This window comes from Carassius auratus, chromosome 50 (genome assembly GCF_003368295.1).
Source record: "Carassius auratus strain Wakin chromosome 50, ASM336829v1, whole genome shotgun sequence".
NCBI lineage: Eukaryota > Metazoa > Chordata > Actinopteri > Cypriniformes > Cyprinidae > Carassius > Carassius auratus.
The window spans coordinates 16,619,417-16,643,665 of NC_039292.1; the positions used below are offsets into that span (position 1 = coordinate 16,619,417).

At 37.4% G+C, this 24,249-nt stretch overlaps 1 protein-coding gene across 3 annotated transcripts in view; it reads right to left on the minus strand.

The window, feature by feature from the left end:
* Nucleotides 1-24,249, minus strand: part of slc1a2b (solute carrier family 1 member 2b) — a 49,133-nt gene that overhangs the window by 17,017 nt on the left and 7,867 nt on the right. For all 3 annotated transcript variants that reach the window (XM_026239454.1, XM_026239455.1, XM_026239457.1), the window contains exons 2-7: nt 6,634-6,773; nt 5,684-5,836; nt 4,190-4,440; nt 3,225-3,369; nt 3,014-3,140; nt 2,692-2,925 (exon numbers count right to left, since the gene is read on the minus strand). In XM_026239454.1, the coding sequence (XP_026095239.1) occupies nt 2,692-2,925; nt 3,014-3,140; nt 3,225-3,369; nt 4,190-4,440; nt 5,684-5,836; nt 6,634-6,763 (1,040 nt within the window). In that variant the 5' untranslated portion in view covers nt 6,764-6,773. The remainder of the gene's footprint in view (nt 1-2,691; nt 2,926-3,013; nt 3,141-3,224; nt 3,370-4,189; nt 4,441-5,683; nt 5,837-6,633; nt 6,774-24,249) is intronic.

The following is a 24,249-nucleotide window of genomic DNA, read 5'->3' on the forward strand; positions in this document are numbered from 1 at the left end:
GATCATAATCACATCTATTCATTTTACAGTCCTGCTACTAGCATTTTATTCAGACTAAAACCCCTTTAATTCGGGTGAGAAAGCTTTTTTTCCAAGTGGCTTTTCCACATAATAATACCGCTGCAGACGCATTTTGCAGCATTAAGGTTATTAATTGATCGTTAATTTAAATGACGATTGATCATGGAAATGATAGAATATTGACTTCCCTAAATGCAAATGAGTTGGATGGAAACCTCACTATTGTCTGCATCAAACCATGCTTCCGAACAAATGTCATTCACAGTTCTGGGCAGCTCCAGGACAGCTGTCTCTCCGAGCACGGTGCTGTCTGTGAGCGGGGTGGAGTAGCGCTTCAGTGCTTGTAAGAGATGCCAACTTCTCCGCCCCATTTACAGAGTAAAATTCTCTGGCTACCTTTATCTCCCAGCATCTTCCAAAAGATTTGGCTCGGGGTCCTTCACATGTGGCAGCAGCACTTTCCACCGCACCAATAACGCGGGGCTGCTCGCCAAGGTGCCTGACATTATATCGATGCAGATATATAAAAAATGACAAATATCAGCCCAAGTCCGTTAAAGGATTTTTAGGCTGCATTAATTAGGTAAACCGGAACCGAAAACACTTCCCATAACACCCGATGTACTTGCTACATTATTAGAAGAATGACATCTATGTTAATATTAGTCTGTTTCTCCCTTATTTCGAGGTCACCACAGCCACCAGATCCAGTCTGTATCCAGATCAGAGGGTCACTGCAGTCGCCCGGAGCCTCTGGCTTGCTTAGTTGGGGTCACGTCATTTACAGCGATTTCGTTGACTTGATTGCAAATAAATGCACAGACAATATTTAAACTAAACAGAGATGACATCACTGAATTCAATGATGAACTGCCTTTAACTATCATTTTGCATTATTGACGCACTGTTTTCCAAATGAATGTTGTTCAGTTGCTTTGACGCAATGTATTTGGTTTAAAGCTCTATATAAATAAAGGTGACGACTTTAATTTAGTGGGAAAACAAGTCAAAACACGCTTACAATATCTGGATCTGTCAACATGAGGCTGCGTCTCGCACTCTAGTATACAAAAGTCTGAAGACTCGTTCACTTCGGAAGCGTCTCGCAGCGATCATTTTCATACCACGGATGCTAAACATTCTGAATTATACATGTAGACATTCATATGAGGAGTCTAGCCGCAAATTAGTCAATCAGAGAACAAATTTTATTTTCGAACATGAAAAATTTACAGAGATCCAGACCTCGGTGACTTCATAGCTGGCATTTTCAATGGATGGAGAAAGCTTTCAGACTAAATCTAAAATATCTTAAACTGTGTTCCGAAGATGAACGGAGTTCTTACGGATTTGGATCGACATGAGGGTAAGCAATTAATGACATAATTCAAATTTTTGGATGAACTAACCCTTTAAAAGAACTATATAAATAAAGGTGACTTGACTTGACTTGACAAGTAAGGATAGAAGGACAAATGGATGTGGCAAAATACCATGAAATTCTGGAGAAAAATCTGCTGCCCTCTGCCAGAAAGTTGTCAGTTGGAAGAAGGTTTACGTTCTTACATGACAATGAGCCAAAGCACACAGCAGAACTGAGAACTCAGCGGTTGAAGGAGAAAAAGGTGAATGTCCTTGCATGTGTCCCAGTAAGAGCTCAGACTTAAACCCCACTGAAAATCAGTGAAGTGACTTAAAGACCGCAGTTCACAAATGAACACCATCAGATTGAACTGAACTTAAGCAGTTCTACAAAGAAGAGTGAGCAAATAATGCAAAGTCTAGTAATGCAAAGTCTAGATGTGCAAAGCTAGTAGAGACAAATCCCAGCAGACTAAAGGCTGTAATTAGACTCACAAGGGAGTGATCCTTTTTCCAACTCAGTAATTCAGGTTTTTTTTTTTTGCTGATGTTGGTGTCCTATCTTTCACTCGAATGTCACAAGTTACACTGAGTAAAAACAGATGGATGAGACAAAAAACTGTGTCCATCTTCTTTTCAGACTGCTAAGCAACAATATATAATAATTTTAAAGGGTTTTAAAGGGTGAACAGAGTCATGATGACTTGACACAAGTACCAATGAGATATGATGTTATCGATGTGTTGCTATATTTGACTGGGGCTGGTTTTTTGTGAATTAGTTTTATGCTACTCTCAATGTGATACATACTATGTGTATTGTGAAAAGCGTTACACAAATAAAAAAATCCATCAGGCTTTTAAATATGAAAAGTGAAAAAAAAGTGACGTGACACAGCCAAGTATGGTGACACATACTCAGAATTCGTGCTCTTCATTTAATCCATCTACAGTGCACACACACACACACACACACACACACACACACCCAGAGCAGTGGGCAGCCATTTATGCTGCGGCGCCTGGGAGCAGTTGGGGGTTCGGTGCCTTGCTCAAGGGGACTTCAGTCATGGTACTGAAGGTGGAGAGAGTGCTGTACTTTCACTCCCCCCACCTACAATTTATGCCAACCCGAGACTCAAACTCGTAACCTTTGGATTATGAGTCCAAATCTCTAAGCACTAGACTAGACCATGACTTGATGTCCTGAAGGCTTAATATTACTTTTCAATAACATTTACGTACAAATGTATGGCTTAAAAGAATTCATATATAATTTATGCAATGGTCATGCAGTGTAATTTCATACCTAGATGCTGTGCCCAGAGCTGTAATCCAAGCCTGGAAGATACCCATGAAGAACGAGAAGGGGTTTTTCCGTACAATTGCAAAGTAGATGCATGGCAGGAATATGGCACCATGGATAATCAGACCAATAATAACTGTCACCATGTACATCCCCAGCTGCCTGGCCACCACCTCCAGATCTTTAATAGAGATGATCTTTCCACAGATCAAGCAGGCGATGCCAAAGGGAGAGTACCTATAAAGTCAGTCCATAATGTGAGACCATAAAACGTAACATTACTGGACTTTGTTCTTAGCTAGAGACCATAAAAATTACAACTGACCACATGATCATGATAACCAGTTTCATCACAATCTCATTAAGTATGCTGAAGAAGTCAATCATGAGCCTAGCTTTCTCTCCCATCTTGCCCATACAAATACCAAAGGCAATGAAGAATCCAATTAGCCCTGGAATGAAAGACAAAGATAAATAATCAATCAGTCAATCAATGAAAAGGGAAGGAATTCATACAAGGAGTACGGTCGCCCTACCCAGCACATTCATTCCACTCTTGAACTGGAGAGACTTCTTGTCTTTGAAAATAGGGGGTGGTTTGGTGGCGTTTAACAGATAGTCAGTGCTGTTGGTGTCATCGAAATCAGGCTGAACTTCTACTTTCTTCACAACGGTCTGGATCTGTGAATTCAATCAATCCACATCACCTCAATCAATCCACTAATTTATTACACCAATGTAATGTACACTTTCCACTTTATATCAGATGTCTTTAACTTCAATGCACATTATTAAATTAAACATTTAACATTTCTATAATTTCATGCATTTACTGTTGATTGATTAGGAATGATTCATTAATTGCACAGAATTCTTTAATTAATTCCACCATTGATAGTAACCTAACATAAATCATATTATAAATATTTCATAATTGAATCAACAAAAGAATGTTTAAATAACTATTTTGAGTCATATTTTTGATATTTCATATTTTAAAAAACATGCATCTTTCTACTATAACCACTACCATAACAGTGAAATCGTAAAATGACATTATTACATAGCCATTTGATAGAACAGTATGACTGTAAGCCAGGCCTTAATTGATCGACTGATTGATTTATCAATTTATATTATAAAAACTTTAAATTGAAGTAAATGTGTAATAATGTCCACCTACAGCCATTGTAATGTTACATTTAACTATGTTTCTATAGTGTGTTTGGTGCTTTTTCTGTTTGTCAGTCATTCCTGATTCAGTAATCCTAAATCTCTCCAAATCTGTCCTGATAAAGAAACAAACTCATCTACATCTTTAACAGCCTGTTGATGAGCACATTTTCAGCAAATTCCCATTTTTGTGTGAACTATGCCTTTAATTACTAAACACTGTAATGCTAACCAAAAGATATGTAGGCAGAACATTCGCACAGCTTCTTGAGGAAAAAAGGATGTTATCTTAACTATTTTCAACATGTTAAACAGCAAAAATGCTTACCTGCTGGAAGCAAGCCTGAACCAAGTTTTCAGGGAAGAGGTTTCTGATGAGGTCAAAAAAGGCATCAAGACTGGAAACCTCATCATTCTGAGCTCCTTCTCCTAGATTCTCCTTGAGTTTAGGATTTCCGGGGTGGATGAGGAGCACTAGGATAACCCCCAGCACAGCAGCAATGATAGTAGTGGTCATGTAATAAATCATGGCTCTGGAACCCAGACGTCCACTTGACTTTGCATCCAGACCGGAAAGACCTTGGTAAGGGAAAAGTGGCATGTCATTTTAAATAATCATTCTGTCATATTCTCAACTCAAATGTTGTACATATTTTTATATCCAGTTTTTGCCAATCTAGTTCAGTCAGACTTCTGTGAACAATGAATTGAATATTTGATATATTACTACAGTTTATAATCATAATGCATGATTTAAACAACAAGAACGTTAGTATTACCGTTGCTATCCAAAACAAAACTGAATCTCAAATAGATTCAACACTGTATTTATTTATTTATTTTTTACACTTGTGTTAAATTTCAGTGAATTGGCATGGTATACAATTTAAGTTTGTGGTTACTTCTACACAGCAGACATGTTGATACATGTGATTCTGTGTTTGATTGGCAGATGTTTGTGGCTTGATGGGATTAGCAGATCTGACTAGACTGAGAGTATACAGCATTAGAGACAACATGTGATACAATTTGTAGTTTTGTACTGATCAAGATGATGATCCAGGTTTTGTACTTTGCTGTCTTGACATTGACTTGACAGCACCTCTGACTGTAATACACAGAAGCTGCCGCTCACATGATTATAGAAGTTATGCTGCACTAGCAATGCCAAATTCAGTGTGGAGAAATAAGGTAAACCCTCTCTGGCAACATTTTATAATAAGTATACTAGGGCTGCACAATTAATCACATGCGATTATCAGAAGTGTCTCGTCAGTAAAGCCGGTTCTGTGATTAGCAGTAAATGTCCATCACCTGCTTTCAAATGGAGTGGCACAGAGGTGGCACAGAGTCGTAGTTCGCTGACAAGCTACACAATATCGCGATCATAACCGAATGCGATTCATCTGTGATTATGATACAGTATCGCATAGCTTGTCAGCGAGCTACGGCTCTGTGTAGTAAAGTGCCGCTCCGTTTGAAAGAAGATGATGGACATTTACTGCTAATCACAGAACCAGTTTTACTGACGAGACACGCATGACAATCGCATGCGATTAATCGTGCAGCCCTACTATACTTATTATAAAAACTATGGAACACAGTTCTTCTCACATCAAAAGACTTTTGGCATAATTAAATCAAAGGCATAAGCATATTTTGAAAAGGCCTATTGTTAAAATATGACGTCTCTTTCTCTCTCACTGTTTTCCACTACTTTTGTTAGTAAAATAACACACCTAATCATTAATCTCAGCTGAATTAGTTGTTTGTGGTTTCGCCCATGTATTTTACATTTCCAATCAAATTGTTGACAGATTACCTGTGATTAAGCTGGAGATGATTAAGGGAAGGATGAGCATTTTTAGCATCCTCATTAGAATATCTCCAGGAAAGGAAATAACCATGACAATGTTGTCATCGATTGGAGACGCTACACGCAGCAGCATACCAGAAACAGCTCCCAAAATCACACCTATGAAAGGAAAATATTCCAGAACATGCTTTAAATGTAAATACAAATATATGGCCATATGTGATTCCAAACAAATAAATCACCCCACCCAGTTCCTCTGGGTCATAGGTAGGGAGGAATTTTTTTTAAAATATGAATAGTTGCAATAATGCAAGACAAGTAGGCCTACATGAATTGGAAAAAAAAGTGTCTTATTGAGAATGCAGGTCCAGATAGTCATATATACCATCAACTATGGGACGTTTCCAGATATTGTGTTGTGGAACCATATCTGTGGAACAGAGGCATTCCATCCCTGTGCACAGTACAGTCTCTATGGCACTAACACACCCCTGCTGAGGCACTTTAGTTTCTAAGTTTAGAATCCTAAACAGAAGCTCGTTTTTTATATCCTGAAACACACACATAATCACACATGCATCACACTCGCCCACTCAAGATTTCTTCGAACAGCTATCCATACCATCCAAAGACCATCCAGGAATATATTCACCTATTCAAGTACTTCATTAATGCAATATAAAGATGAATTACCCTGTTTTCACTTTGAATTCAACAGTGCTTCAGAAATATTCATTCCCCACAATGTATCATGCTTATTTGCAGAAAGATAAAATAGTAAAATGAATTAATATTATACTTTCCTGTCACCTGCTCTCTACTGAGCCTCTGCTGTCCAGATAACAGTTATTCAGCAGTAGCTCTGCTTTGCAGCATCAGACCATGCTATGCCAGCTGTGTTCTTTTCTCTGTCTACTCTTCTCTTTCCTCACTATGGATTGCTGAACAACACTCACCCATCACAGTCAGTGTGAGCAGCAGGTTCTTGCGCAGCTTCTGGCATATTGTGCCCCATTTGGAGTTTGGCCTCGCCTCAATGGGTTCCAGGTGGCTTTCGTGCATCCTTACCTCCACGTGCTTCGGCATGTTTCCAGAACTACAGAGAGAAAATGACAAAAGTGTAAATAAGTAAATACATGGGATGAACATGTGATCAGTCTGACAATATCCCAGTGTTATGTAGCAAGACTCTCAATGTGTGCTAGCACCAACCAATCATTCGAGGCATCCGCAGGTTCAAAATGCAGCCTTCATATCTGTCACATCAAACCAATCCCGACATTATATACTTCTGCATTAGCTTTCTGAAAGGACATTTTATCAATATTTCAAACTCAGATATCTTAGGTCCAAAATTGGAAGCATTCTGTCATCATTTTTGGACACAAGAAAAAGTAAAGACTGCACTCTATCTGACGAGGGAAACATCTTCTATTGCCCTTTCAAGAAAATAATTGATTTCATACTGGAAAAGTGGTTTTCGGGAACAGGCATCACTATATGAATTACCCCTTTGATTACCACAGGGGTTCACTTGAACAGAATGATGTAACCGTTATTTATAGTTTAAATTACCCAGTCTGACACATTCTTTGACTACTGACTGATTTTGTGTAATCAGTCACTGCAAAAAAAAAGAGCTAATAATCAAGTTTTTTTTAGCTTGTTGGTAGTTAAAAAAGCAACAACAAAAAAATCCATTAATACATTATAATAATATACTGTATATTATGAGTACTGTAGCTAAACACTATTGCTATAACATTTAATGCACTTCAATAGGGTTCTCAAATCCAAAATCAAGCTAATTTTGTCAGCGAACATGTAGAGTTTATGTCAGATATCAGCAGTTTCAAATGAGCTCTACATATCTCTGAAAATCCTGATTAATCCACATATTGAAATCTAAGCAAACCACTTTAAAATAAATGAATGAATAAATAAACAAACAAACTCATAATTGATCCTCAAAATGGTACAAACATGAAAAAAATAAAATAAATTAAACAGGAAATTTAAATAAAACCATCTAGACCTAGAAAATGCATTAGAACTGCTTCTCACAGACACAAACTCCGATGTTCATGTTGGCTGATCATGTGTGATCTGATGTAATTGCACATTTTTAATTGGTTGCGTGTTGAAAGGAACTGGCAGCATGAGCATATTTGTTTTTTTTCTTAATGAGACAATGCTGATTTCCCTATGGGAAGATCTCCTCGTCAGCTCCAAGGAACACAGATGGAGATCATGAAGTATTGTTATTTTTAAAGTAGAGAAAATCTGTCATCCAAATATCAAATTAACACCACTTTCACTAAGTTCAGTGTGTTGTTAACTGATATATGAATCCTGTTCTGTTTAATGGGTTATTACTGTCTTTTCTGTGAGGAAAATTCTTACACAATACTATAAAACACAAAGACATTCAACACAGAGACAGACAGATAAATGGATGCTGAAAGGGTTAATGTTATGTGAAAAACAGTAATCTATATTTTATCCATTATGATTATAAGTTTGGCTAATTATTAAAAATACATTATCAAAACTGAAATGCTTAACAGAATCTGAATTATTTATTATAAATGATTACAAATATAATCATTGGAAGGAATGATACTTCTATTACACCTGTGTGGCTTATTCTTTGAGATTATTTCTACATGCAAGCCTCTTTCCCACCAGCCCTCTGAGGAGCAGCAGGGCATGGGACAGAGGACGACTGTCTATTGGGCACACAAGGACAATCCTCACTCTGATGCACACCTTTTCTTTATGAAGCTGAGGAGAAAGAGCACACACACAAATTGCTTGAGCATATAAAACTAGCGATGTGCATGTGTGAAAGGAGTAGCCCATCACACACTCACTATATAGCACTCACTTAGATCATTTTCAAATTGCGAGTCCCTCCCCTAGCTGCGATACCAAGCCATTCCGTGTTTGTTTTCTTAGTCTTGTTTAAGTTTATATTTTTCATAGTCTTGTTTCAGTTTATAGCTTTCATAGTCTTGTTTCAGTTTATAGCTTTCATAGTCTTGTTTCAGTTTATAGTTTCCTGAAGATGGTACTCCTCTGGTACTGCGTGGTGACTTCAACATCCACCTAGATAAACCCCAGGCTGCTGACTTCAAAACTCTGCTCGCCTCATTTGATCTCAAGCTATTACAAGTCTATCTACAAGTCTACTACAGCAACTCACAAATCAGGCAACCAACTGGACCTCATCTAGATGCGCTGTTGCTCTGTGGACAACTCTTCAGTTGCTCCACTACACACCTCAGACCACTTCCTCATTACTGCTAACCTAGCACTTACTCCTGAAGCATCACACACTCCAATGCAGGTCACCTTTCAACAGAACCTACGCTCACTCTCTTCATCTCACCAATCTTCTTTGCTTTCATCCTCGCTTCCTGCACTTTCTCAGTTTTCAGCTCTGGACACGAACAACGCTACGGACACTCTTTGCTCCACTTTAACATCTTGCTTGGACAACTTTTGCCGACTGTTGTGTAGACCAGCACACACCATCTGCCCCCTGGCTGTCCGAGGTTCTCCGTGAACATTGCTCTAAACTCAGGGCTGCAGAGAGGAAATGGCAGAAATCAAGAAACTCTACCGACCTCAGTGTGTATCAGTCTCTCTTCTCTTCCTTCTCTACAAATATATTCACGGCTAAAACACCCTACTACCACAAAAAAATTAACAACTGTTGTGTCGCTCGGACATTCTTCAAGACTTTCTCTTTTCTTCTTAATCTGCCTCCACCACCTCCTCCATCGACTCTTACAGCGGACGACTTCGCAGTTTTCTTCACAAATAAGACAAGAACCATCAGTGACCAATTCTCCACAATGCAGACTGAGGACAACTTCATAATGACCAACGCACACTCTTTCTCCTCCTTCTCCCCACTCTCAGAGATGGACATTTCCAAACTTCTCCTGTCCAATCATCCTACTACTTGTCCACTTGATCCGGTCCCCACTCACCTCCTTCAAGCGATCTCTTCTTCAGTAATACCTTTGCTTACTCACGTTATCAACTCCTCTCTTCACTCTGGAACAGCTTCAAAATCCTCAGTACTCATCTTACTGGACCTGTCTGCTGCTTTTGACACCGTTAATCACCAGATTCTCCTGTCCACCCTCAGAAAGATGGGCATCTGAGGAAATGCACTCCTGTGGGTTAAGTCCTACCTCCCTGACAGATCCTTCAGTGTGTCTTTGACGGGTGATGTCACAACACCTTGCTACTGGGGTTCCTCAAGGCTCAGTACTTGGACCACTTCTCTTCTCCATCTACATGACATCATTAGGATCTGTCATTCAGAAGCATGGCTTTTCTAATCACTGCTACGCTTATGACACCCAACTCTACTTCTCATTCCAACCAGATGACCCGACAGTAGCTGCTCGCATTCCTTTTCTGGACTATTGTAATGCTCTCCTGGTGGGCCTTCCTGCAAGTACTGTCAAGCCTCTGCAATTGATCCAGAATGCAGCAGCGAGGGTTGTCTTCAATGAGCCAGAAAAAGCTCACGGTACTCCTCTCCTCATCAGGTTAAGCATCAAATTCAAAGTACTGATGCTTGCCTACAAGACGACCTAAATCTAAATCTAGATTAAAGACCCATCTCTTTAACCTGGCTTACACATAACATAATAATATCCTTTTAATATCCAAATCCGTTAAAGGATTTTTTAGGCTGTATTAATTAGGTGAACCAGAACTGGGTTCACTTCCCATAACACCTGATGTACTTGCTACATCATTAGAAGAACGGCATCTACGCTAATATTAGTCTGTTTCTCTCTTATTCCGAGGTCACCGTAGCCACCAGATCCAGTCTGTATCCAGATCAGAGGGTCACTGCAGTCACCCGGATCCAGTACGTATCCAGACCAGATGGTGGATCAGCACCTAGAAAGGACCTCTACATCCCTGAAAGACAGTGGAGACCAGGACAACTAGAGCCCCAGATACAGAAAAAAGACCTTGTCTCAGACGACCACCGGGACAAGACCACAGGAAACAGATGATTCTTCTGCACAATCTGACTTTGCTGCAGCCTGGAATTGAACTACTGGTTTTGTCTGGTCAGAGGAGACTATATTCCTAGGTGGGCAGTTAGCAGGGGCTGGTTCTTTGAGCTGTATCTCCTCCATGATATCCCAGGTAATCGGGGCAATGATTACAGACGAGAGGAGTATGTTTAAAAAGGTATGGCTGTTGAAGGAAAGGTCATACTGTCTAGAGAGGCCGCCCATCAACTGGACAAGAGTTTTTCAATAGGATCTGGCTGCAGACATGCACTTACACTCTACGACACTTGTACTTCCGCAAGTGACATCACTTGCAATATTTTTATTTTTTTATTTTATTTTTTTATCAATAGTAGTCAGGTGGTTAAGACAAGAAAAAATAAACAAAATTACAATTGTCACCTGTACTCCCGGGTACCCACAATGATACTTGTAACTGATACAAAATGTGCATGTTGCCAATGGAAATGAGACACTGTGGAAGTTAAATGTTTAATCTAGTTTAGTACCATAACTTTAGCATCCTGCCAGACACCTGAAGGAGAAAAAGTAAAAAGACTTGCAAATCCATGGCCACAGAACAGCAGAATCTGAATACAATTTGTCATAAAAAAGAAATAATTTGCAGAAGTGCAGGTGTCTGAGAGTGCAAGTCTGATGCTACTTCCCAATTTGCATATTAGCCATTCTAAATAGTATTCGAAAATAGAATTAGTATCTCCAAAATTGTAGTATGTTTAAATTAGTCAGAATCAGAAATAAGCTTTATTGGCAAGTGTGTTTACACACAAGGGATTTGTCTTGTTGTCAGAGGCTTCCGGTACAAAAAGTTCAAACACAGTGCAGACTTATTTCTATAATGTAATAAAACACTAATAATAAAGAGAATAGACAAAACGTTATGAATAAGAATATAGTAATAAAATATAGAGAAAAAGAAAATGTCAGTAGACAGAAATGTAAATGTACACATGTGCAATTTACAGATGAAAGTTTTGATGAGTTATTTACAGTGCTGAGGTAAGTTATGTATTGTTCAGGTGGGATATGGACTGGGGGAAAAAACTGTTTTGTGTCTGGCCATTTTGGTCCACAGTGCTCTATAGTGCCGGCAAGAGGGCAACCGTTCAAAGAGGGAGTGTCTGTAGTCCATAGTGATTTTACCAGCCCTTTTCCTCACTGAAAGTGTAAAGATCTTGAAGGGTGGAAAGGGTGGCACCAGTAATCCTCTCAGCATTCCTGGCTGTCCATTTTAGTCTCATGATATCTGATTTGGTAGCTGAGCTAAACCAACCAGTTACATATGAACACAAGACAGACTCAATGATGTTTGAGCAACTCCTGTGTCAGGTTGAACTTTCTCAGCTGGAGAAGGAAATACAACCTCTGCTGGGCCTTTTTCACAATAGAGTCTATGTGAATGTTCCACTTTAGGTCCTGAGAGATGGAGGTCCCCAGGAACCTGAATGACTCTACTGCTGCCACAGTGTTGTTTATAATGGTGAGTGGGGGAGTGCAGGGGGTTTCTCCTTAAGTCCACAATAATATCCACTGTTTTGAGAGTGCTGAGCTCCAGGTTGTTGTGATTGAACCAGACAACCAGCTTTTTAACCTCCTGTCTGTAAGCAGACTTCATGACCATAGATGTGAGAACGACAGTTCTGTTCTAGTTAAGTGTGTGAAGTGCAGATTAGAGCAAGTGTGTGGTGAGAGACTGTGCTTTTTGATTGCAACTTCTGCCAGTAGGTCAATATAAGAACTAGGACCAGAGAAAATGAAAATGAAATGGCTTCACTCAGCCAGCTTCCAGTGAAGCACAATATAGCAGAACTTAAAAAATCTTATTTGTGCAGGTGAGAAGAAGTTCATCCGTTTTTTAGGAAGGGATCGGAGATTCACTAGATGGATACTAGGAAGCACTGTTCGGAAGCTGCGCTCATGGAGCTTAACTATCACACCAGCTTGCTTTCCTCGTTTCCATCTAAGCTGAACAGGACCGCTGCGGCTCTGAGTAGAACATCCAACAAAGTATTTGAATAATAAAAAAAAAACTGGAAAATTCTGTCTGATGTGTGTTGCCTTAAGTTCAGTAGTTCACCTATGGTAAAACTGATAGTAAAATAGTGACTAAACACAGAACCAACAAACAAAAACAGCAAAAGAATAGTAGAGCTCCACACCATGGCAGCCATGCGAGGCACCAACTTGATGATTGTATGCCATCATAGTATGCCAAACATTCCCGGAAATTTCACATTATTTTTTAACCAGCACATTGTGTTATTACAACTCTCTAATTCTTTTTTTCTTTACAGATTTTACAGCCTACATTATACTCAAGGGCAGCACTGGGCAAATGAAACTTCATGATAATACCACTGCGTACTCAGACCAAGTTCTATCACTACACTATTACTACCACCGGCGGCGCCAGGGGGGGTCTTGGGGGGTCTCAAGACCCTGCCAAAAAATGCCTTGACCCCCCATTTGACCCCCCAGCCTCTTCCTGATTAAAAAATATATATATTCGGGATAAAGATCCAAAAATGTTTCTCTTCAAACGACGCAGAACAATAATAAATAATAATTATTTCGACATTTATTCATACACTGAACCGAGAACCGTTTCTGTCGGACGCGTCCGATTCGAGAACAGATGAGCTGATGATAACTGCGCATGCGTGATTCAGCGTGAAGCAGACTGACACAGAGCGCATCTGAACCGAACTGATTCTTTTGGTGATTGATTCTGAACTGATTCTGTGCTAATGTTATAAGTGCGGGTAAACCAAAGGCTTGAATGAAGGGCAATCATCGCCAATGACGGCATTACATCGAGCGCAAAAGAACCGGTGAACCATTTTTTTTTTCAGCTGGTTTATTTGATCGAATTGTCCGAAAGAACCGGTTCACTTGAGCACCTGCTCCTTTGCCCCTTAAGTGCCCTTTTGTCAAAGCAAAATTTCCTAAATTTTTTTTGTAATAACATACACTTTTGTGAATGCCTGCCCACGCCCAATCATAATATTAGTACAATTTATTAATAATAATTTAGCCGTAAATAAAATGACTAACATGATGACCGTTCACCTGACTACGACCTCATCCAACCGGGAAAGATTCCTCATGCTGCACGCGCATTTTTTAATTGCTAGAGGATATTTTCAACATCGTGGCAGCTGGTAAGTGGTGTTTCATTCTCAGCGAAGTGATTTTGATGTTTATTTACTTATTATTATTTTACAAGAACGATGTGAGAACATGCAGATACGTTGTTTATATTGCTGTGTGTAGCCTGTAGTGTAGAAGTAACACTAGCGTGCTGTTTGAGGGAGAAAAGTTTCACAGGCATCGAGGGGTCTGGTCTTTTTTATGTTATTTGAATAAACTTTTATTATATTACAGTACTTATTTATTTTTAACTCGTAAAAATAATTATCACAACACTGGTAAGGCTTATTCAGATTTTCTCATTCTCTGAATTATCATTATAAAAATAAAAACAATTCAGATTTTAAATGTGATGCAAATATTTTTTCTACAATAGCAACAGTGTTTACAACAGCAAGACCACTTTAGCCTGTAAACTCAATAATATCTATCTGGAAATAAATGTAAAAATATCAATGTCAATAAAAATGCATAATATACCTGACATGAAAGTGCAGTGTGAAGGATATGAATAACAAATGTAGCCTGTCATTTGTTTACATTGCAAAGGTGTTTTTGTAGTTTAGTAGCAGAAATATGCAGTTATTAGCCGTGTCCACTGTATTTTTTGTTGGTTTTCATGAGACCCCCCTTGAAAAGACCAGGACCCCCCCATTGCCCCCCCAATCAAAATTGTCTGGAGCCGCCACTGATTACTACTAATGCAGTATCCTGACTCGCTGCATCAATTATGTGAGCTTTTTCATTCATGGCAAAACACTGCAGGACGTGATGTAGGCAGCCCAAGATGTGAGCTACAAAACATTATTTTTTTAATTTTTCGTTAAGAAATGCAGGTGCAATCAAGCTGTCAATATTAAAACTGTGTTCTGTCAATTGCTTTAAATAGTAACACCAGAAGAAAATGTGTTCCCTAATCTAAAATGTTACTATAGAGTGGTGTATCAGGTAAAACTGCAACTGAAATATTAAAATTCTCTACCTATGATAATTTACCAACTATAATAATGCAAATTATGCATATTCTAATCAGATATGAGGTTTCAACATTTTTGCTGTCTTCAGAAATGGCAAGGAGGACAGTGTGTTCTTTAAAAAGAAGAGAACAGAAGGCAAGCTGGCAGTGTTTCAGGATGACTACTGTACCTGTGAGTATGAGGGACTGAGAAACAACAATAAACAGAGAAAGATTTTTTCATAGTCATCATCATCCACATCCACCGTGACATTTTTGGAGTGCTGAAAAGTGTGGGGACATTGCCAATAATGATATAAACCTGCCAAAGTTCACTCTGAAGGCATTGTTCAGGTTGTGTGTTACTCATATAGTGTGTGTGTATGTGTGTGTGTTTGAGAGAGAGAGAGAGAGAGAGAGAGAGTGAGAGAGAGAGTGTCTGGTGCTCAGCAGGCGTGGACTGGCCATCACGAGAACCGGGAGAATTTCCGGTGGCCTGGCAGGTGATTTGGCCCCTATTTATTATGCCAATGCATGCCTGTTGTATGTGTTGGCATTCTTTTTCTTTTTTCTTCTTCTTCTTCTTCTTTTACTTCTTCCGCTATTGAGTCTATGGCAGCCCACAGAACCACTTGCGGGAAAGTTGTGTAATTTGGTACACTAATAGAGGACAGTCTCAATACTAACCACAGTAAGTTTAGAGTCTGTAACCACCATCACTTGTCCAAATTTTCACTTATGTTTAATGCATATTACTTTTGAATCATAAGGCCAAGCCAAATGTTTCACTATTTTTAATTGATCGAAAAACGATACTTTTTAGATCTCATCCTAAGATGGTTTGTCTGATTCTCACCAAAATTGACTCAGATCATCTTTGGACCATGCTGGCAAAAAGTGATGGAATTCAAGTTGATTAGTCAAACCGTGACAGGTAACCAGTAAATCTGGGAAAATGAAGAGACTGAAAAGAAAAATGGAAGTGAGGGTACAATTCAAGAGAGAACCTTTTAATTATTTTGTATGGCCTTTTTTATGTATAATGGTAATGGCCATACAAAAAAGATAATGTTGTCTGAGGTTTCAAAATTTATTGTGGGTGTATGGGATGGCTTGGATGAGTGTGAGACTTCCTGGCAGAAATACATGACTACAGTACATGAATATTCAACAAGTTCATGGCTATGAACCACTGTGATAAAATGTGACATTATATGTTTATATAAAGATCATTTTATTTAGATGTTAATTTTATAAAATTATATTTTGTTAAATACAATACTGTATTCAACAAAATCAACATCAATAAGTTTTGTAATCACTGCAAGAGGTCAGCAACAGGACCAGCTCAACGCACACTCACACACACATATACAAATATTTGACCACACCAAGACCCTTGATTTTTTTACTTTTTTATTTTTAATTGGCCAGTGGAATTATGCAACTTTTGTGCTTCCCTGATTCCTTAGCCCAAGCTTTCAGAAACAGACATTTTACTGTCAGTGATTACTGCTGCAATCAAAGTGTTAATGTGGATGCTTACATATAACTATATAAAGTAGGATAAGATTTATGGATACAACAAAAAAGCCAAAATAACAAATAATCCAAAATTACACAGTGTGACACTTAAGGCAAATCTCCATATCATTTGAACAATGCACATCGACCATGCGACCATCCACCCACTGGACAAAAGGTGAAAACAACACCAGGCTCAAATCAGCCATGTTTAGTCACTGTAAACTGGAGCTAAACTCTAGTGAATGCAGCTTTAGGGCTGCCCTCTCATACATTATACTACAAACAAACAACAGCACAGAAGTCACAAAAAAAAAAAAAAACATTAACAAATTTGATGCTGGATGAAATTAGAGAAACAGAAGATTAACTATATGTGACCCTGGACCACAAAATCAGTCTCAAGTGTCAATTTTTCAAAACTGAGATTTATATGTCATCTGAAAGCTGAACAAATAAGCTTACCATTGGTGTATGGTTTGTTAGTACAGGACAATATTTGGCCAAGATACAGCTATCTGAAACTCTAGAATCTGACGGTGCAAAAAAATCTAAATATTAAGAAAATCGCCTTTAAAGTTGTCCAAATTAAGTCCTTAGTAATGCATATTACTAATCAAAACTGAAGCTTTGATATATTTATAGTAGGAAATTTACAAAATATCTTCATAGAACATGATCTTTACTTAAAGTGCCCCAATTATGCCCTTTTGAATATTACCTTGCACCTTACACCTCATGCAGTGTGTCTTGTAGCTGTATGTGAACATAAACTGCCTGCAAAGTTGTGAAGCCGACAGTGCATGATAGATAAAGTCATTGTCACAAAAACCAAAAAACAGTTGGCTTGCAATCTCCTAAACGAGCTCGTAGTTTTTGTTATTTTTGGTCCTAAATGTATTATCGATGCTTCAAAATATTCTAACTGACCCTCTGATGTCACATGGACTACTTTGATGATGTTTTTCTTACCTTTCTGGACATGGACAGTATACAATACACACAGCTTCAATGGAGGGACTGAGAGCTCTCTGACTAAATCTAAAATATCTTAAACTGTGTTCCAATGATAAACGGACGTCTCACTGGTTTGGAACGACATGAGGGTTGGGATATGCCGGTATCAAATTTTCCTGTTGTGGTTAATTGATAATGCTTTTGTCACGGTATACGGTATTATCACGGTATTGAAATTTTGTCATAATACAGTATATACATTATATATAATACATAATACATTTTTGGTCATAATACAGTATAACAGGTTAAATGACTTTTTTTCTTATAACAAAAATAACTAAACATTTAAAACAATAAGGCAATACAAAAAAATATATAAAAGTTAAATGTTTTACACATTAAAGTGCAAAAGAACTATAAAAACCGATAGGTATAACTTTACAATAAGACCTCATAAACCTTAGTCAATGCATTAACACTCAAGGCAAGGCAAGGTAAGTTTATTTATATAGCACATTTCATACACAATGGTAATTTAAAAAAAAAAAACGAAGAAAAATAATCACAAAAATAAAACAAGCAATTTAAGAACTTGAAAATGAAAATGATTTAAAACTTGACTTAAAATGAATTTAAGACAGTTTAAAAATAGAAAATGATTTTTCCTCAAATGCAGTACAATACATAAATTATAGTGTAATCAGTTCGGACATCGCATAGTGCTCATTTAATAAATGCACAGCTAAACAATGAGCAATAGATACATTTACTATAGAAGTTATTAATCTTTGTTAAAAAATACAAGTCTTAGCTCATGTTAGCTCATCAAATAACACAGTTGCAACTTTCAATTTTAACAATGTTATTAAATATTGGAATACCTAAGATTAATGAATGTTCAGAATAATTTTTTTCATTGGCAGTTTATGTTAACTAATGAAGCCATAATGTAAAGTGTGAAGGAACAATAAAAGATCAAAACACTTTCAAACAATATCTAGGGAATTTTAGTCCAGATAAAAAAATAAAAAAAAGATTGTTTTAAGATAAATAGCCTATTAAGTCTAAATATTTCAGTATTTGACCATAGGGAAAACACAAATCTGAATGGTTATTTAAGATTATTTAAATATGGTTTAGAAAGTAACAGCTGCTTTATTTACTGTGTTTACAGGGTAAGGGCTGCATTTAGCATGATCTGCTGTCAGAGAGTGAATGTGCTTTCATTAAGCGTGTCTCTCACGTGTTCCTCCATGTGCTTCTCAAGCGTGCTTGTTTACATCAGAGCGCATGCGCTCTTTAAAGCAGCATACAGCGGTGTTGTGCATTTTGAGCAGCTGATGGGAATACTATTCTTAAAATGCATTCCAAATTCGGAATAATTTGTAATGTATATTTATTCACGGTATTTAGAAGTGCCCACGATAACAATATCGTGCATATTAATCACCGCAATATATTGCATTACCGAATACAAGTCTACATGATGGTGAGTTATTAATAACATAATTATGATTTTTTCGGTGAACTATCCCTTTAAGTGATTTTAAAAGGGTCAACTCTGTACAGGCAAGCAGACGAGTACAGAACGCAGTGCGTTAAATTGTACATTAAACATATTCCTCCTATAGAAAATCATTATAAATAAAACACATAATGTAGCTTAATGGACAAAGACAGTGATATAAACGAGCTGTAGACAGTTTATTCCATATGGAAAAATGCTTAACGCGAAACTTTGTGTGTTGCGTTTATTCTGGGCTCACCTGCCAGCCTGTACATATAGTTATGTATTTTAATAACGCAGAGAAGCATATTGAGTTTGGCCTTTATCATCTTAGTCCATTAAGCCACATATTGCGGTATGTGAGGAAAATACTATATACATATTAATTATATTAAAGGGGGGAGTGAAATGCTATTTCATGCATACTGAGTTTTTTACACTGTTAAAGAGTTGGATTCCCATGCTAAACATGGACAAAGTTTCAAAAATTAAGTTGTACGTTTGAAGGAGTATTTTTGTTCCAAAAATACTCCTTCCGGTTTGTCACAAGTTTCGTAAAGTTTTTTTGGAGTATGGCTCTGTGTGACGTTAGATGGAGCAGAATTTCCTTATATGGGTCCTGAGGCACTTCTGCCGGAAGAGCGCGCTCCCTTATAGCAGAGCACTGAGAGCACAACAGACTTCACTGATCAGAGCGAGAGCGTCGCCAAATGTCACAAAAGGAGTGTGTTTTTGGTTGCCAGGGCAAGACGACATAAAGTGGAACTTAGTAATTTTCCAAAACCGCTAAGCAAATATATGCAGTTTCAATAAATACTACTTAGAGACGTCCTGCTGTAGTCGTTGCTGCTGCTGCTCTCGTTCAGTTTCAGCCTCGGGATCTGATTCTGGATCATAAATTTAAGCAGAATCTGAATTCAGCTAAGCTAAGCTGAATGATATTGAGTGGAAATGAGCATTTCACCCCCCCCCCTTACTGAACTGTTTATTTAATTTGATATTTTAATAGCATCTAAATACATTAAGCCATGTTAAGTGTTTATGTTTTTCTACAAGAGACTTTGCGCAAGCATTCATTATCTAGTGTTCTGGCCACGGATTTGTCGGTCTTGTCTTTTTCTTGCAGGACCCTGTACGTTTTAGTACTAAATTAGGTTTAATCACCACCACAGCGTCTTGTCTCCATTGGCAACACGCACAATTTGTGTTGATTGCAAGTGACGTCACAGGAAGCGGAGAGTGCAAGTAGCGATTGCAAGTGACATTGTAATTTAGTTTCTATTTTCTTGTCTCCGCCACCTGGCTACTGTTATAAAATTTTGGAAAATTCAAACAAAAAGTAATAAAAAATTCAACAAAATAAAAAATAAAGACTGCAAGTGATGTCACTAGCGGAAGTGCAAGTGTCTGAGAGTACAAGTGCAAACCTGCAGCCAGACCCTCTTGCTTGAAAGATCAAAGACAATTATTTATATAACTCTGACTGGATTCGTCTGAAAGTAGAAAAATCATATACACCTAGGATGACTTGAGGGCGAGTAACTTATGGACTAATTTTCATTATTGGGTGATCTAACACTTTAAGTACCCAATCCAGAACATCAGATAATTAGGATTTCTTGACAATTTCACTTTTTCCACTTTTAGGATTTCACAGACTCCTCTCAGTTTAAATTCCCTACCAGGCATCATTTGGAAGCCGACACGGGTGGACTGTAGAGTGTGTGTGTTTGTGTGTGTGTATATGTGTGTGTGTGTGTGTATATGTGTGTGTGTGTGTTTTATGTGACTCAATGCAATGCCAAAGGAGGCCAGTGAAAGGTATTCACTCTTTTTGTTTCTCTCTAACTTGGCCAGGACCATGTGAAGTTTCCCAGCTACCCATTTTAGGGCTTTTGTCCTACCCGAAAAAGTGGCAGTGCCCCCCTCTTACTCCCCTGGGCAATGATTTGGGTTTAATCTGGCATGGAGAGGGGTGAGGAGGATGCCAGCTCCATTCAGCCCACTGATGTCATGCATATGCCCACCGTGAGAGAGCAGCGGATGGACTTGGAGGGGGGCAAAGACCCATTCTCCTCTCACTCAATCCACTCTCTATTGGGATGAATCACTCTTTCAGTAATGGCAGCACGCTGTGAGGCACAACTGATGGCGATTATCCCAATTTTATGCTACTTTCCAGAGGAGAAGATTCTCTCTCTGACTCTATTTCTTTCCTGTGTCTCTCTCTCTGACAGCTATTACAACCTTTTGGCCCTTCTTCAATCAAGCACACACACACACACACACACACATACACGGCTGTCATCAACAGCTAATTAACATAATAAAAACTGGAGTTAAATATAGATTAAATATACTGAAACACCTAAAAAAAAAAAAAAATTACAGCAATACATGTAAAATCAGTAATCTAATGACATGATTTGTACAATATACATGCAAGCTTTAGACTAGAAATTTTGGTAACACTTACTATGAAACCTGTATTTATAATAATACATTATAAGGGTATTCTTAAAGCATTATAATGAATGCATAATGCATTATAAAAAAACCTTATAATATGTTTTATCATCTCATTAATATTTATTAGAACAGTTTTAATATATTATAATATTTAATTATTTGTGGTTATAGCTTTTAAGAGTATGATTATTTATAACACAATGAACATGTTGCATCCACTTTTACAATTAATTATATTTCTCGTAGTTATAATATACTATAAGTCACATATCTTGTCATTTTTCTGATGCTACTTTACTTAAAGTGGTCAAAGCCCACTTATAAGTAGAAATAATAATAATAATAGTAATAATAATAATAATAACGACAACTTTTTTTTTTTCTCAAACAGCCATAAGATCAGATACCATATCATAAGAATATGTAGTATGACACATTTGCTTTTAACTATTTATATTATAATATTAGTTTGATTATTTTGATGGTACCCTTTAGACGGCTGTTGATAAGTAACACTACACATCAACTAGCGGTCAGAAGAGTGTAAGTATGTCTGCTACTGTAAATGTATGCTAACACTTTATTTTGATGGCCAACCAACAGATAAACTGACATTAAGTGTCTTTGGAAGTACACCAGCTTATTCTACCATACTAGATTCTACCATTTTTGAGCATACTAATACTGTAAATGAGAGTTAGTTGGCATGTAGTGGCAAAGTTGCTTATAGTCGATTGATTAAGGGGACCATCAAAATAACCATTTAAAATATTGCACTCACATCAATTAATTAACATTAGCTCCAGATTTAATATGATATCCTACTCTGAAACTTATAACCACAAATACGTTAGTATTATGAGGTATTATAACTGATATTGATATAACATAAGATATTTTTATAATCCATTATGCATTCATTATAATGCCTTAAGAATACCCTTATCATGTATTATAAATACGGGCTTCATAGAAAGTGTTACCAATATTTCCTATGCAGACTATGCAGTAAGTCTGAATAATATCAGTGCTGATCTAATATATCATGCTTGGATTGCTATATTTACAGCAAAGTTCACATGACTGGCCATTATTGTAGGTTCTGTTCCAGAATCTGCATGGAAATGTGTGATTTTACTGTGAAATCTCTCTTCGACAATAATTGTAATAATAATAATTGTGGTCAAAATAGCAGAAAATAGCACATCTATCATTAGCATATTGTCTAAACCAGATTAAAGCCACGAGTCACGACTGTGGTGACATAAGCTCTTACACACACACACACTGACGAGGGTCAAGACTCGGGGCAACAGTGAATGTCAAATCTAGAGGACACAAACGTATATTCCCATCAGGTCAAAACTAATAGCAAATACAAATTAGCATTTGAGTTTTAAGGACTGAAGCACACTAACAATGCAACCCAATACCAAATTAACTAGATTCTGTCTTAAAACATACAAATTCAAAACATATTGACCAATTAAGTAGTAAAGTAAAGATCTAGTGGGGAAAGTAAGCACGACTGTATAAATCACAAGAATATTCTGGATCATTACATGTCTCTCTCTTGATTCTGATTGTTTTTTCTTCATATTTCAACTTTATTTACTTATGTAGCAAGCAATCATGTAATAAACAGGATAATATACATCCAGCTGCTGTTATTGCAGAATAAATCCTTTCAACCCTTTGTTTATCCCTTACTTTTTGCCTTACTTGTCAGTAAGTTTACATATATTAATACTTTTATTAATACAGTTGAGCTGATAATAGTTCAAGTTCAAAAATAATTTGACGAAATGAATATTTAAAAGGATTTAAATTAAAATTATCACTATATTAATTTTAAATTGTTCAAATAAATTAATAAATGATCTTGTATCTCATATCAGACACACTCAGTTCAGTTTCCTAATGAGCTAATAATCTGAATCAGGAGCCTTAAATAAGGACGTCATACAAAATGTGCAGAGCAGTGAGCATAAACTACTTATGTATACATTTCTCCACTTACGAAACATAACAAAATAACTGTTTTATTGTAATTTCTGTAGTTTTATTCAGTACCAACCATCCCCATCATTTTCCAGGTTTTGTAGGAGCTGTGAGGTCAAATATAAGCACATTACTGACCCATATGTGCGCTCTATCAGTGTGCATGGGCGCACTCTCATTGTGCACGAAAACACATTCTGCCTGTAAAGAGGGAGTGATTAGAGAATTGTGTTTTGTGCACAGGTTTCAGATGTGATTTGTAATGATGTGTTCAAAGATCATTCTGGTTGAAGGGTTACCAGGCTCCCATTCATCTATAGTGAGCGCACAGAGGGGCACTGCAGGGGGCCAAGGGCCATTACAGTCTCTCCCTCTCTTTCTCTTAGTTTTTTTTTTTCACATGCTTTGTCTGTCTCTTTGACTCTATGCTTTATGTCTTCTCTAGTTCTTCTCTTTTAAGTCTTGTACACTTGTGTTTTCTCAGATTGCACAAAGCTTTTCTAGAGGAATATTCCAGGATTTTTCAATCTAATGTTTATGGAGGTGATTTGTGCAAGGATTGAGACCAAAAATAGTTCCCTCGTGTATGTGAATTTAGATACATTTGTAAAGTAAACATTCTTTTAAAGGGGTGGTTGATTGTGATTTCACTGTTTGAGCTTAACAATATCTGCAAAGTTACAGCACTGAAAGTTCAATGCAAACTGATATATTCTCTTTTAAAATTCTGGCAGTTTAATGCAGGCCTACAAAAACTCCTGGTAATGACCACAACAAGCTTCTTTCCAGGTCCGTTACATCATGAATCCAGATAAACCCCAACCCCGTTTTTTCAGGTCTCACTACACCAGTAATTCATAACCAGAAGAGCATAGACTACAAGTTCAATAATAGAATAGACTAACTGAAATAAACACAATTGTCAGTGCTTGTC